The 13997-nt window shown below is 42.5% G+C and overlaps 1 protein-coding gene across 2 annotated transcripts in view; it reads right to left on the bottom strand.

Annotated features, from left to right (window-relative positions):
* Window positions 1-920: 920 nt before the first annotated feature.
* The window catches only part of SVIL (supervillin), a gene marked incomplete at its 3' end in the record, with an annotated part of 87299 nt that continues 74222 nt past the window's right edge, over window positions 921-13997 (bottom strand). For both annotated transcript variants that reach the window (XM_084253562.1, XM_084253563.1), the window contains 9 exons: window positions 13238-13389; window positions 11170-11275; window positions 10319-10526; window positions 8643-8776; window positions 6183-6338; window positions 4445-4588; window positions 2944-3068; window positions 1105-1260; window positions 921-1007 (listed from right to left, as the gene is read on the bottom strand). In XM_084253562.1, the coding sequence (XP_084109688.1) occupies window positions 921-1007; window positions 1105-1260; window positions 2944-3068; window positions 4445-4588; window positions 6183-6338; window positions 8643-8776; window positions 10319-10526; window positions 11170-11275; window positions 13238-13389 (1268 nt within the window). The remainder of the gene's footprint in view (window positions 1008-1104; window positions 1261-2943; window positions 3069-4444; window positions 4589-6182; window positions 6339-8642; window positions 8777-10318; window positions 10527-11169; window positions 11276-13237; window positions 13390-13997) is intronic.

The following is a 13997-nucleotide window of genomic DNA, read 5'->3' as shown; positions in this document are numbered from 1 at the left end:
CAGTATGAACCAATAATTGTTGTGTTTATTCTGAAGCTTTTATTTTGGAGTCCTATATCACAAAATGACATGTTTATTGTTTACAACCGGTATTAGAAATTGAGATGTTTTTATTTCTACTATTTTAAAATAAAACTGTAGATAATGCTCCAAACCATCATCAAAAAATGCAGAGCAAACCGTTCTGTATATAAACTGTACATAAAAACAAGGCACTATACATTAGGGGGAGATATTAAGGTAGAAGGGTGGATTCGCACAGATTCTTCAGAGCCCATGCCAGTAAGAACACATTCTTTGTTCATTTTAGCACCGAAGCAGCACTCAGAACAAGTCAGACCTAAGGAGGAGACACTTCTGAACGTGTGTGAGGATACATATTGGTGGCAGAGCTAAATCCACAGAAGCAACTCCGTCTATCTTTTAATATTATTTTGATGCCAAAACCAAAAAAATCTTAAAAGAGCATGAATACATATCTTGCTTCGTTAAATACATATTTGATTTATGTGGTGTTTATATAAATATATATGCATATATATGTATATATATATATTTTAGAATCCACAAACTATCAAAATAATACTTTATAAAGAGAACTGCTTCCAAAAAAATAGGCATTGCTCAGCTGGAACAGGAGGGCGGTGCTGCAGCAGCCACTGAGGAATGCTGCCTAAGTGCACATAAGGATACTTTTATTAAGATTACCTGCTGAATTGTGGAAAGAGAGTTTCCAAAGAGTTCTCTTCAACATTTACAAAATACACAACTCCGGGACAAGCAGTAGAGCTAACAACTTCAGGCCTTGAAATTTCTGATTGAAAAATATTTTTTAAAATACCAGTCCAAAAAAAATATCCCTTTTCCTGGTCCAATGGTATTGAAAGTGACAGCGGTGGTTCCTCTGGCATCTCTCCTCCTCAGAAAAGACCTTTCGCTTTCTTCAGGTTCACCTGCTTCCAGGTGGGCAGCGCATTGTACTCCTCTCTTGACATGTCTAGTGCACTCTGGAAGAATCATGAGAAATGCTCAGTGGCTGAGTAGAGGGGCCTCGGACAAGCCAAGCCTGTAGCTCCTTGCTATCCCGCCTGAAGGAGGACTTACCTCAAAGTCTTCATCAGTGAGATAAATCTCCAGCTTTAGGGGGTCAACGCCCTCGGGCAGTGGCCTGGCCAGAAGATCAGCCAGGGGGTAGATGGTTTTACAGAGCTTGGCTAAGACATCTTCCACAAGGGTGATCTGGCTGGAAACTTCTGTATCCTAGAGAAGAGAGGGGGGCAGAGGGATAAGTTCCTCGTCCTGCACCTGTACAGCCTTATTGCACACTTGCAAATCACAGCTCTGGCCAACCTGCACCCCAGCCTGGAAAGCTCAGGGGAAAAGTGAGCTCTGAAATACACAAGAATCACCCAAAACCTGACTTTTAGATGTCTTCTCACCCCATCACAAAGTTGCAAATAAATCTTGTCTCAGCACTGCCTCAGGAAAAAGTTTAGGGGATACAATGTGAATGAATTATGGCCTGAAATGATGTAAGTATAAATATCAGAAACTTCCTAATGATGGAATTTATTTTAAAATATTTCAAAGTAATAAATATAAGAATAATCTCAAAAGGAATCACAATGTCTTCTAGCCCAAGCCTTATTTTTTGATCCATAATAGAAAAAGAAGGAAAGAAAGTACATTTGGAATATACTGGGGTTGAATCATGCTTTTTTTTTTTTTTACACCATGGTGTAAATTTAATTCAAACAGGTTATTTCGGGTAAATGATCATTCTCTGTTGTATTGGGATCCCAGATTGGCTGCCTGTCTTTTGAAAGGGTGGGGGGTGAGGAGGGCAGAATGGCTGATGTGCTGCCGAAGGACTAATGTATAGACTGGTGTCAAAAGAGAGACCCTGGGTGAGCTACTTCATGTTTCTGAGCTTTAATTCCTTCACTGGTAAAATGGGGATAATAAGATGAATCTAAAGGACTTGTGAAAATGAATGTGAAGTGGTGCATGCAGAGCGAGCTCTCAGTGACTAGCAATGATTATTATAACTTGCTGGTGTGGGAAGCCTGCCTGTTGCTGGCCAAAGGCCAGTAGGCCCGCACAGGACATTCTACTGCCCATGGACAGGCTCAGTGATCTTAGAGGATACGGGAAAATGGCTGTGATTTATGCCTTTAACTTAGATGGCACAAGGCAGAGAAACCCTCCTTGAGTAGATCAAGTGAGTTCTGAACATGCGAGTTCATGACAGGTTTATTTTGTGCCTCCTCTAACACAAGGGCAATGTCTAAAACATCAGAATTTGGTTGTCTGGTATGGACCTTGAGAATCTATTAGTAACAGAGTTTTATCTAACAGGATGAAGAGATAGAAGCTTTTATTTATTCTTCAAAGTAATTAAATTCACTAAGTTTTTTAAAATTTGAGCACCATGTGTAGAAAATTACCAAGAAATGTTCAACTGATTGTTAGGCTTCCTCCTTCCTAAGTTAATGCCATGTAGCCTTGCTAATATAGTGTGAATTTAAAAAAAAAAATCAAAAAACAGAAAACATGTTTTGGGCCTCTCTGGTGGATCACGGGTTAAGATACAGCCTGTGAAGCTGTCCGCAGCCTCTGCAGCATGAGTTCGATTGCAGGCTGGCCAGGGAGCTACCCACATGATGAAGCAGACCTCTCCTGACTCATCCACTGCTCCCCTCAGCAGTGTACTTTGGTAGATCTGCCTGCTCTGTTCCCTGCTCTGTCTCTGGTGGATCCTCTCACCCCCAGCACCTCTGGCCTGTACCCTAGCTCTTTTATGCATAAATAAATAAATCTTTAAAAAAAAAAAACATGTTTTCACTTTCAAAACACAATTGGATGCTTCCCCCCAAAGGAAATTCAATCCCCACCCAAAAGGCAGTGAACCCTAACAAGGTGACTTCCGAGGTTAGGGCTCACCATTTCTGTGATCTCAGCAATGTCTTCTCTGTACTCCCAGCTGGGAAACATATTGGTGAAAGTCAGCGGCTCCAGACCAGCATGGATAAGGTAAGACTTGGGGGGTGGCTTCTTGATACTTTTTCCTGTGGGTGCATAGAAGGCAAATGTGAGTGGCCCTGGGTGGGTCTAAAGGCCCTGTATTTCTCTGATTTGCCCTTTAATTCTTCTTTGCATAAAAAATGTCATGAGTAGTTCAGAAGAACACATGAATGGTTATTTACATAAAATAACCATTAATTTTATGTTATATCTATGACTATTATAGTGACACGCAATTGACCTGACAATACTTCCTGAGCCTAAGAAAATGCTCTGGGCACTGGGTGGGAGAAAGCCTGGGCAGCCTCATTAGGGTTCACTGTTTTTTCCATTATTATAGATAAATGGTAAAATCTGTAGTCAATTTATTGTTTTTTACTACCCTGTCCACCTGAAATTTCTACTCTTATTTTTAAAAAATGGAGATACCTGTAATTGGAGATACCTGTAATTTGTGGCCTTCAGTAGGAAGTTTCCTCCTGTACGTGCATGGAAGGCATTCATCTGCCCAACGCAGCATTTACTTCAGTGTGAGTTAAACAGTGAATGACAGCATCTTAAAAGCCACTTTAACTTAAACATTTTGTGGAAAAGTCATTTATTACTAAAGAGCTTCTCAAGAAGAGAATCGATTTGCACATACTCGGTAGTACAAGGCCAACCAGGAAAGCCTAAACATCCAGAAAGAAATGAATTACAGGTATCTCCATTAAAAAAAAATAAGATTAGGGGCCTCCCCTGGTGGCGCAGCAGTTGAGCGCTGGGCTGTGAGGCTGCCCGCAGCCTCTGCAGCGCCAGTTCGATCCCCGGCCACCGGCGAGGGTCCCACCAAAAATAAAATAAAAATTAAAAAAATAAGATTAGAAATTTTAGGTGGACAGGGTAGTAAAAAACAATAAATTGACTACAGATTTTTCCTTTTAGCTGTAATAATGGAAAAAACAGTGAACCCTAAATAAGGCTGCCCAGGTTTCCAACCCACAGGGTAGGTGGGGTGGGGGGGCTCTCAACTCTCAGTGGTGCTGCCTCTGGAGGAGGCCTAACTTGTTTCACAACTTGATCAATCCTGAGGGCGAAAGAGCTGACCCAGCCCTGAGCATGCTGCAATGCCGCCTGGACCTCCGGGGGACTGGTTAGGTGGCCTCCTAATACAAAATAGAAACTCAAATTCTCATCCATGCTGGCAGCCAGGAGTACACTCCTCTCAAAATTAATAAGCCTCAAAAAGTTAAAGGGACAATAAAGTAGTTCACTGCTGTCTGCTTTATAGAGGCTGGCTGCCACACAGAAAAAGGGAAAGACCAGACTCTGATTATGTCTGCGGGAACCAGCGGCACCAGCTTTGGACAGAAGCTTGTCACTGTGCCCGCGGGAGCCTGGCTCATCCTATGGCCCCCGCCGTCTCCTGCCCACGCCTCACCTTTGCAGTACTGGAGCACGGTCTCCATGGCGCTCTTTCTGTCTGAGGCCCAGCGGATGCGGGCGGAGCCTGTGATCTTGTTCTCAATGGGCCACCAGCCTTGCCAGAGGTACACCTCATGGTGATTGTCAACAAGGAACAGAGCTGTGAGGGTGAGGACAGAAGCAATCAGGGGCTCTGGCTGGGAGCTTCCAGCATCTCCCCCAAACCGAAGGGAAGCTGCTTTCCTTTCCTGCCTCTGTGTGGTTGCGTGTGTATGAGTGTGTGTAGGTGCAGGTGTGAGGAGATCTCTTTGGCATTTATATTCAGGGGCAAAGGGTGGAGCTCCATGACAACTCCGCTCTCGAGTGTTAAATCAGGAAAGGCCTCTAGGCAGGGAGAGGTGGTGTGACTGACACGCACACCTTTTCTCCCTTCTCCTCACCTCTCCGCCAGTTCCTTTTCCCTTTGCCCCTGTTCCACTGTGCTGGCCCTCCTAGGTACTGGCAGGGTGGTGGGGGTGTAATGGAGAATGCACACACCCCTCAAGGTGGTCATGAGCGCCATGATTTCCCAAGAGCCTATAAAAACTAGAGTATCCACCATGCACGCCCTTCTCAGCATTGACATTTACACCCCACATAACTGCTTTGCAGGTGCCTTAAGACCCTGGCTTTCAGAGAGCAATGAACTTTAAAAATAAACATTCTGCCTATTCTCTCCCCTTCCTTCAGACTCTCAGCCTGATGCTGACTCTACATGGCGAAAGGTCTCTCACACTTGCTAGCTCAGCTGGCCCTGACTCCTTCCTAGCACACATTCCAGTCATCTGAGAGCCACACACTTCAAGAGCCCAGTGGAGGCTGATAACCCATCCCCAGTTACAGGATGGAGGGTGGGTGGCAGCATTTCTTGTCCAGATACTTGCCAATATTTCCTACAGTTAGATATGTGCACCAGCAAAGCTCTCTAGGCAGTGGCCTAGGCTGCCTGTGTGGGCTCAGGTACTGGATGCAGCTACAGGATCCTGTAATGTGAGGGGCAAAGCTCCAAGCGCAGGGACAGTGACCTCAGATGCAACGAGGGTGGCAGGATCTCTACAGACATGTCTCTAGTGACTATGACTGTCCCGTGCAGATTGAGAGCAGAGGTTCTGTCTTGAGTGGGGTGGAGATGGCAAAAGCTCTAGGCTTGGAACCAGAAGAGAGCAAGACTCTTGCGCCTGCTGTGCTCTCTTGGCATGGTGGACACTATTCTTTGACTGATTCAGCAAAATTGTCACTCCCCTGCTACCTTGCTACTGGTGGTGGCCAGACCACGAGCTCTGGCTAAGGGGATATAAACAGGAGACTGCTGGGTGCTTTCTGGGAAAGATGGTCCTCTAGCTGATAAAAGGGTGAGAGGTGGCCAACATGTCTCTTTCCTTGTGTCATGAAAATACGATGGCTGAAATGGGGCAGCCATCTGGGGACCATGAAACAGCAAGCGTGAGGCAAGGCTGGGGGAACAGCAGAGCCGCCAGTCCTGACAGTGCTGTGCTCAACCTGTCTCAGCTGGTGTGTGGGTGGGTTAAGTAACAGAACATCAGTTTCTTTACTATAATATGTGGTTGATGACATCTTCCTTTTGGGGTAAAAATAAGTGAGATAATTATATCTGGCAGTATACTTGGCAAATAAAGATGAAAGTAAAATGAAAAAACTTTTTGGGAGGGGCGTCTTCTGCCACTTGGCACCACCCCCTCTGCCATGGGCTGCACCTGGCTGTGGGGCGCTGTACAGGTCTTCCTGCAGGAAGGGCATGGAATTGACCACTGAGGGCTCGCGGGCAGGATACATGAATTCCGTGGCTGAAAAATCTCCAGAGGAGCTGCTAAGGATGAACAGGCGAGGCGTGAAGTTAAAATTTCCAGGATCTTTGAAAGAAAAGAGAACCAAGTCAAAGATATAATTTATACCAACATAAATTCTACACAGGTTGGAGAATTAGTGTAAAACATGAAATGATCAAAGAATTCATATAAAAATAGGCGGGGGTTCATGTCAGCAAGGCCTTTTTAATCATAATCGTAAAAGAAGTCATCAAGAGGAGGCGGCTTCTCCATTGACAACATAATGAAAAATTACATTGCAAACAAAAGCACAACCATAAATGGAAAGTAACGTAATGAGAACTATGGAAACTTGTTAACATCCTTTAGTATGTAAAGGAATATAATAAAAAGAAATATTTCAATAAAAATGTGCAAAAGGCACACACAAAATATTCCCTAAAGTAGAAATACAAATGGCTAAGAAATACATAAAGTTTTATAGTACTTCTAATTTAAAACATTACAGTAAAATAGTACTTAGGATAAAACATTACAGATAAAACAGTACTCTGTCAACTTTGGCAGGGGAAAAGGGTATTGAATTTATGATTGTGAAGGGAAACAGACACTTCTATATATTGCTGGTGAGATTAAAACTTGGTGTGAGTATCTGTTGATATATTTGCATTATAAGACTTTTATAGCTATAAGATTTTATGTGACTTTAAAAGTCTTACAGCTTTATAACTATAGGACTTTTAGAACTTTAATAGAGCATTTCATTTCCATAGGAATTCACCTTAACTAGGAAGGAATGCAGATAATTATTTTAAAAATTATTCATAAATTTATTCCTACCTAATAGAGGAAAACTGGAAAAATCTATAGGAGGCAGGTTAAGAAGAGACTGATATATATGATAGACTATAGTGTATACCTCACAGCCATTAGAAGTCATTAACAACTTAGGAATTGTTCATAATGAAGGGAAAAAATAGGTTATAAAACACTATGTATAATTCTATCAAATTTTTTTAATAGAACATATATAACATAGAGAAAGGTTAATTCTGGTTATCTTTGAGTGGTGTGATTATGAGTGACATATTTTCTTTTTTAACTTCTCTGTGTAGACTGTCCCTGACTTAACCATGGTTTGATTCACAACTCCTTGTCTTTACAATGGTGTGAAAGTGGTATGCATTCGGGCAAACCTGTAGGTCGAATTTTAATCTTTTCCTGTGCTGGCATTGTGGCATAACATGGTCTCCTGGTGCTGGACAGGAGGCTCTCCGTCAGTCACATGACCATGAGGGGAACACCCCATCCTTTACAGTGTAGTGTTGCCAGTGTTTTTTGGATCTTGTGTTCTGTGACTCTCATCCGGTGAATAAAATGCCCATCCACATTTTATCATAAAATAGGCTTTTAGCCTGATCGTCCACAGGCTGATGTAAGTGTTCCGAACACATTTAAGCTAGGTGAGGCTATGCTATGCTGTCAATAGGTTAGGTGTCTTTAAAATATTTAACTTATGGTATTTTCAACTTACGATGGATTTATTGGGACATAATTCATTATAAGTTGAGGAAGATCTGTACTTTCAAATATTTTCTATGTTCAATAAACATGATCAAAAAAACTATAAAGCTACAAGAAATCAACACCTGTATAATGGAGCAGTTATGGGTACACTCCAATGCTGTTCAACTCTGGGCAAAACAATTAACTTCTCTGTGGCTCAACTTCCTCTTTGGTAACAAAAGGTTGAGTGTTGGGTTCTGAGGGTTGAGTAAGTTCATAGATACCAAATGTTCAGTTATTTCCAATTTTTCTTTATAATGTAGTGATAGAATTGTGAACCATTTCAAAAATAATCATCTACATTTATTCCTAGTATATCAACAGCTTAATAATTGTTAGATTTTTCTTCTTATATCATGCATATAAGTTAATCTTTATTTTGTGTGTTTAAATAAAACAGACATACATCTGATTTGACCTCTCACTACTTCCCTCCACCCTGGGTGCTGATCAAACTGAAGGCATCTTGTCCCGCAGGTTTACTTTGCTCACCTGGTATCCTGGAATTTTCCTTTCTTCTTCCTTTCTCCTAAAATATACCTACCTCAAGGCACTGTGTAAATGCTATGTCTTCTGTAGAGCCCTGTATAATTTTTCCTGGTAGAAGCAATCTTTTTTCCATATCATTAACTTCCTTCACCTGCCCCTCTTTTATGACACATAAGCTTTGTACCTGGCATTATTTTAGTCAGACACATTATTTATTCTCCTTGTTGGGTTGTGAGCCTTGAAGACCTATCCTACTTTTGATTTTTGTGTGCTGAACATAGTATGTGCTCAATAAATATTGCCTCAAGACTGAAGGCAATGAAGCTGTATTACCTTGAAGCATGCAGTCATAGGCTTTCCTATCTCTCCTTCCCAATGCATCCCAGAATCCCATGGGCTCGGCTCCTTCTTCACACTCGTGAATTGTCACTTTGCTGCTACTATGCAGTCCTGCCTCCAGGGGACACCTGTGCGGGAGAAAGCCCAATACTTTTTTTAATCAGCTCTGGAAGTAGCAGCCCCAAATTATTCAAGGCTGAGCAGTTCACCATCTTTCTTCTACTTTCTAACTAAAACAATTCTTACCAACCTACAAAACTTACAGAATGAAATTATGCTCTGTAGTTTCGAAGTGTGTGTGTGTGTGTGTGTGTGTGTGTGTGTGTGTGTGGCAGGGTAGGTGGGGGAGGATTGGCTTGGCTCTGAGAGAGGAATGAATAATTTCATGACATAAAATGTCATGAAAGTTATATACATACTTATATATAACATACATATTTATTCTTCCTTGCCCTTCCCTCCTGTTAGAACACAAATCCCTACCAAGTTCCTACTCCCTAAGCTGTGTTTGCTACCAAATAAGTGCTCAACAATATTTTTGAATGAGTGAATGAGTTTTACTTGGTTTTATGGTTTCTTCAGTGGTCCAAGAGAAAAATCTGATGAACACGAATGGCTTTGGATACCTCCTAGGGTGTCATCTGTCATTTCTTCCCACTCCCAGACCCAGAATGATGTTCTGAGAAGAAACATCTTATTTCACGAGTGTCTGCCTACTGAAAGGGCACTTGCTGCCTTTGTCCTCCTGTCCACCTTCTGCACATGTGCTAAGTTTTGGAGCAGAGGGAAGCATGCACACCCGCTCTCTTCTGGTGCTCAGAGAACAGGTTTTGTCAAATTGCACTTTGGTAGTATGTTGTGATCCCGGGAAACTCTGCATTTTTACTGTCTGGGTGTCACCAAAAGTTCCCAGTTTTGACTAAGGAAATGCTTGGCATCAGTCTGAACGACTGTGTGACCCTGGGGTTTCTCTGGCAGCTCGGGATGCCCATTAGGCACTGCTGGGAAGCACAGAGTCACCGCTGCTTCCACTTCTGGACAGGTGACTGCTCATCACGGCATCTCCCTCGTATGCTTTCTCTTCTCTTTGACTCAGAGTGTGACGTCTTTCCTGAGATCAGCCCTTAATAGTGAACCACAGTGCACTTCCTTTTGTAAGTAGCCAACTTTAGGTGCTGCCTGGGAAAGGAGCAGACTGACACACCCAGAGTGCTGTGCCCAGCACTGCCCCAGGGGGTGACTTCAGTGCTGCCTGGGAGAATGTGGAGATACAGCCACTCCCTAAAATGGGGTCATTTAGATTCTGATGCAGTAGGTGATTTCCCAAACTGTTCTTTACATAATACTGTTTAACATTCCACTGTTCTGAGAAAGTTAAAACTTGGAACCCCTAAAAGATATTTGAAATTTGCTCTTTTTAAATAACAAAGGACTCTAGGTGTATAATTCAAAAGCTGAAATAAATCCTCAGAAAGTAGAGGAAGCCCTTAAATTGGAGGTTTTGGATGAAAATGTGTCCTATCTACTTGAAGTGTCAAAGACTCCTGAAAACTCTCCCCTGTGGAAATCAGTTAAAGCACACCAGGTGTCGAATGGGACCCTTGGGGATTCTTCCCGCCTTCCCATGGGGAAGCCACTCTGGGAGAGGTCCTCACATACACAACACTCACTGTTCTTTGATTTTATTTGCTGCAGTCCTTCCAACCTCCTTTGTGTGGGCTTGGGCTTTGCATCCATGCCACAGGTAAATGAGGGCTTTATTTATGTTCAGGACAACCATGGATGTTCTGGACCTCAGGCTACTACAATGACAGGCCACTTCCAGCAAGTTTCCTTCCACGGGCACTTCTCCGCGCACACAGTACAGCCTCCACTCACCTGCAGGGGGCGACAGCAGCACAGAGTTAGGATGCTTGCTCGGCCAGGGCACCCACCCTTCTGGGGCATTGTGAGGCAGCCAGCTGCACACACCATGATCTCAGTCGTGATGGGGAAGGTGGAGGCGGTGCTGAAGTCAGAGGCCTGTCTTACTGACAGCCCGCAAAGCAATTCCTTTTGGAGTTAGAAGTAGGTTGCCGAAAGTTCACGACGCAGAACAACCGATCTAACAAAATTTATAAATACCTAGGTATGTCACATAACAGGCATATTTTAAAAGGCTCTAAAGCTAAGATAATAATTTTTTTGGATGGTGGCCAACAAAAATCTCACAATTTATAAATGAAGATCCATAGATTTTTTTTTCTCCCCCTCCTAAAAAGAGACAGAGTCACGTCGAGGCTTTAGCTTAAGATGAAGGAAACTTCCTCCAGGCAAAGTTGGATTCTGAGGTGAACGCCACAGAAGGGGGCAGCTTATGAGTGCCCTATAAAGCTGATTTATAAGGCAAACATTAGGAGGTTTTCAGTGGTAAAGCTGAAGCTAAATGAAGAGAGACTTACTTTAGACCACTACACCTATAAAAATACCTTCCAGGAAAAGGGAAAAAACAACCCTAATTCCCACAGTAAAAGTGACTTACTTTGTGCATTTTCTTCCTCCTCTTCCCGTCTTCCAGAGTGTACCACCATCCCCCCCTGGAAACACTGCAGAAAACAGGGGGGCTCCTTTCCCTGAAGAACCTGGACCTTCCAATTAAAACACAATAAAATAAGTGACACATCCTGGTATATCAAAGTCATAAAAATAATACACACCTATTATGGAAAATCTGAAAAAATATCAAGAAATACAAACAAAAGCCAGTAGTACTTCTGTTATCTGATGATAAGAGTATGAAAATTCTAATAGACAGCTTTCTTTTCAAAGTATTTTTGGGTGTATCTATTTTACCCAAATGAAAGTAGGAATGTTGTTTTATGCTGCTCTGTATTCTTGATTTTCTTAACACTTTTCTGTCACTGAATATTCTTTAAAACATGAATTTTGATGTTTTAATGGTATTCTATTGTAGAGATGTAACATGATTGATTTAAACAAATTTTTAGCGAAGTATACGTCTTAGCAAGGACAATGATCAGTCACTGACAGTAAATCTAGGGAAAGAACTGTCACCTTGGAATCTTTCCAATAGTTGACTCAAGGACTATGTGCCTACAGAGCACAGCCCCTCTCTGCCTGTCAACACACTGTCTTTCTTCAGGTATCAGCAGCACCATAATAACTCTGGGGCTGAGTCAACTTACTTTCACCTGCGAGGACTGCTTCCTGTAAGAGGAGTTTGCTTTACTGAGTCTGGACATGGTGAAAAGGAGGAGAGTTTCTCATCATGAGTTCATTTATCAACCTTAGGGCCCATTTTGCATAAGTAAGTGTCATTCTGTGGCTAAGTTTATGTCAAAAGTCATTTTATATCTGTTGATTAGGTTGAGCGCTGGGTTACGAAGCTGCCCGCAGCCTCTGCAGTGCCGGTTTGATCCCCGGCTCCTCCCCGGCCACCAGAGGAGGGTCCCACATGGCGCGCAGACCTCTCCTGCCACCCGCTGCTCCCCTCAGCAGTGTACTTCGGTCCTTCTGCCTGCTCTGCTCCCCGCTCTTGCTCTGGTGAATTCTCTCACCCTCCCACCCTCCCGCGCTTCTGACTGTACCCAGTGCTTGTATAAATAATAAATAAATAAATCTTTAAAAAAAAAATAAAAAAAATAAAAATAAAAAAAGAAATGCTCAAACTATAGCAGTTAAGATTCAAAACTCAAAAATGCAATGGTCACTAACAACTACTTCTAACATACAGGCGAAAGTAGAAAATATGCATTAAGTGGGTCTTAGGAATTTGAAAGGCTAAGCGTTTATTTTTAAAGAAAATTTCCCCTGCTTTCTTCCCTCATGGTATTGCTAACTATTACCTAAGGTGGTAAAAATACATGGATGTGGATACAAGATTTCCAGAAACCCTAGAGTCAATTCTTAATCACTGGTACCTGAGGCACAGACAATCCAAACATTAAAAAGCCACGTTTACAAAACCTTGGATTTGGGCAGAGGAACTGGCCAGGCACTATGCAGGCCTGGGCTGACATGGTGAGTAAGCAGGACAGACATGGTCTTTTTCAGGCTAGTGGGGAAAGACAGCTAGTAAATAAGTAAGCAAAACAAGCATGTTATTCATCTGATATTTCCTTGGAATATATTTGTGTAGGAGAAATAACTGATGAACATTTATGATTTCAAGGTGATTGTAAACAGACACGTATGAGGATACCCTTCCAGTGAATCCTTGCCATGTCTAGACTCATTCTTTTAAAAGTTCTACCCAATTGAAGCAGAAAATAGCATCTCTGTTTTATTTATAATTCCTTGATTATTAAGTGGAAACTGGAAAAAAATATTCATTGGCCATTCGTATTTGTTTTGTGGATTTACGGAATTGTGGATCCTATCACAACGGGGGAGCGCATTCCTGGCTGAGCAGCGGGGAGAGGAAATTCGAGGGACAGTCTGAAACTGGGGAAGCAGGAGCAGGACAAGAATGCTATGGAAGGTGCTGTTCGTGCACATTCGAGAATTCAGAGGGGACCCAAGCGGTGTCTCCTGTGGCTCCCTGAAGAGGACATTTCTGTCATTTCCATACAGAGCTTTCCAGGACTTACCTGTGCGCCCCGTTCCTCATCCAGCTCCACTGTCATCAGGGCTGATGTGCCCTTCTCACTCACAGTCGAGTGCCGGCCTTGCCAGAAGAAGTAGACACACTTCTCCTTGCCAGTCACTCTGACAGAATGCTCTCCCTTTTGTCGACTTCCCACTGCAAACACAGAACAGCAGAGGGCCAGGTAAGCGATCATAAGCCAAATAGAAGAGCAAAAACACGCGGCTCACTTCTCCAAGACCTGCGAGGAGAAACAGTAAAGAAACAGCTGTGGGGCCTGTGGAGGAGAAATTACAATAATGTAATGTAAATTATCCCGAAAGACAGGAGAAAACTGCTTTTCTCTCAGCTAACTGATTCTAAGCCTTCAAACTGGAGAAAAAGGATCTGAATATTCTCTTGATACCCTAAGAAAAACACCTGTCATCTGAGAGGAAGGTGGCAGATCACTCCAAGTAGGTGACATAGAAAGCTGGTGACTGCCTGGGGGGACCAATGGCTTCCAAAGACGCAAATGCATTTTCCATATTATGTCATACTCTGGCAGAAGATTAGCTGGTAGAAAAAAGATATGAAAACAGCAGCTGGGCCAGCTTTAAGCACAATGAAAAAATTTTGGTCTGTTAAAACTATTCTAGTAAAAAAAAACACTTTGAATTTCTGTCAGAAATGGAAGAGATAAATTGCTGACATATCACTTTCATAAAATAATATGATTTAAATAACATCTGTCACCAGGGCTGTGGCCAGGATTCAAGGCTGGT

Source organism: Talpa europaea (assembly GCF_964194135.1).
Source record: "Talpa europaea genome assembly, chromosome: 14".
Classification (NCBI taxonomy): Eukaryota; Metazoa; Chordata; class Mammalia; order Eulipotyphla; family Talpidae; genus Talpa; species Talpa europaea.
The sequence above is the reverse complement of the archived record's forward strand: the minus strand, read 5'-3'. Positions and strand labels throughout refer to the sequence as shown.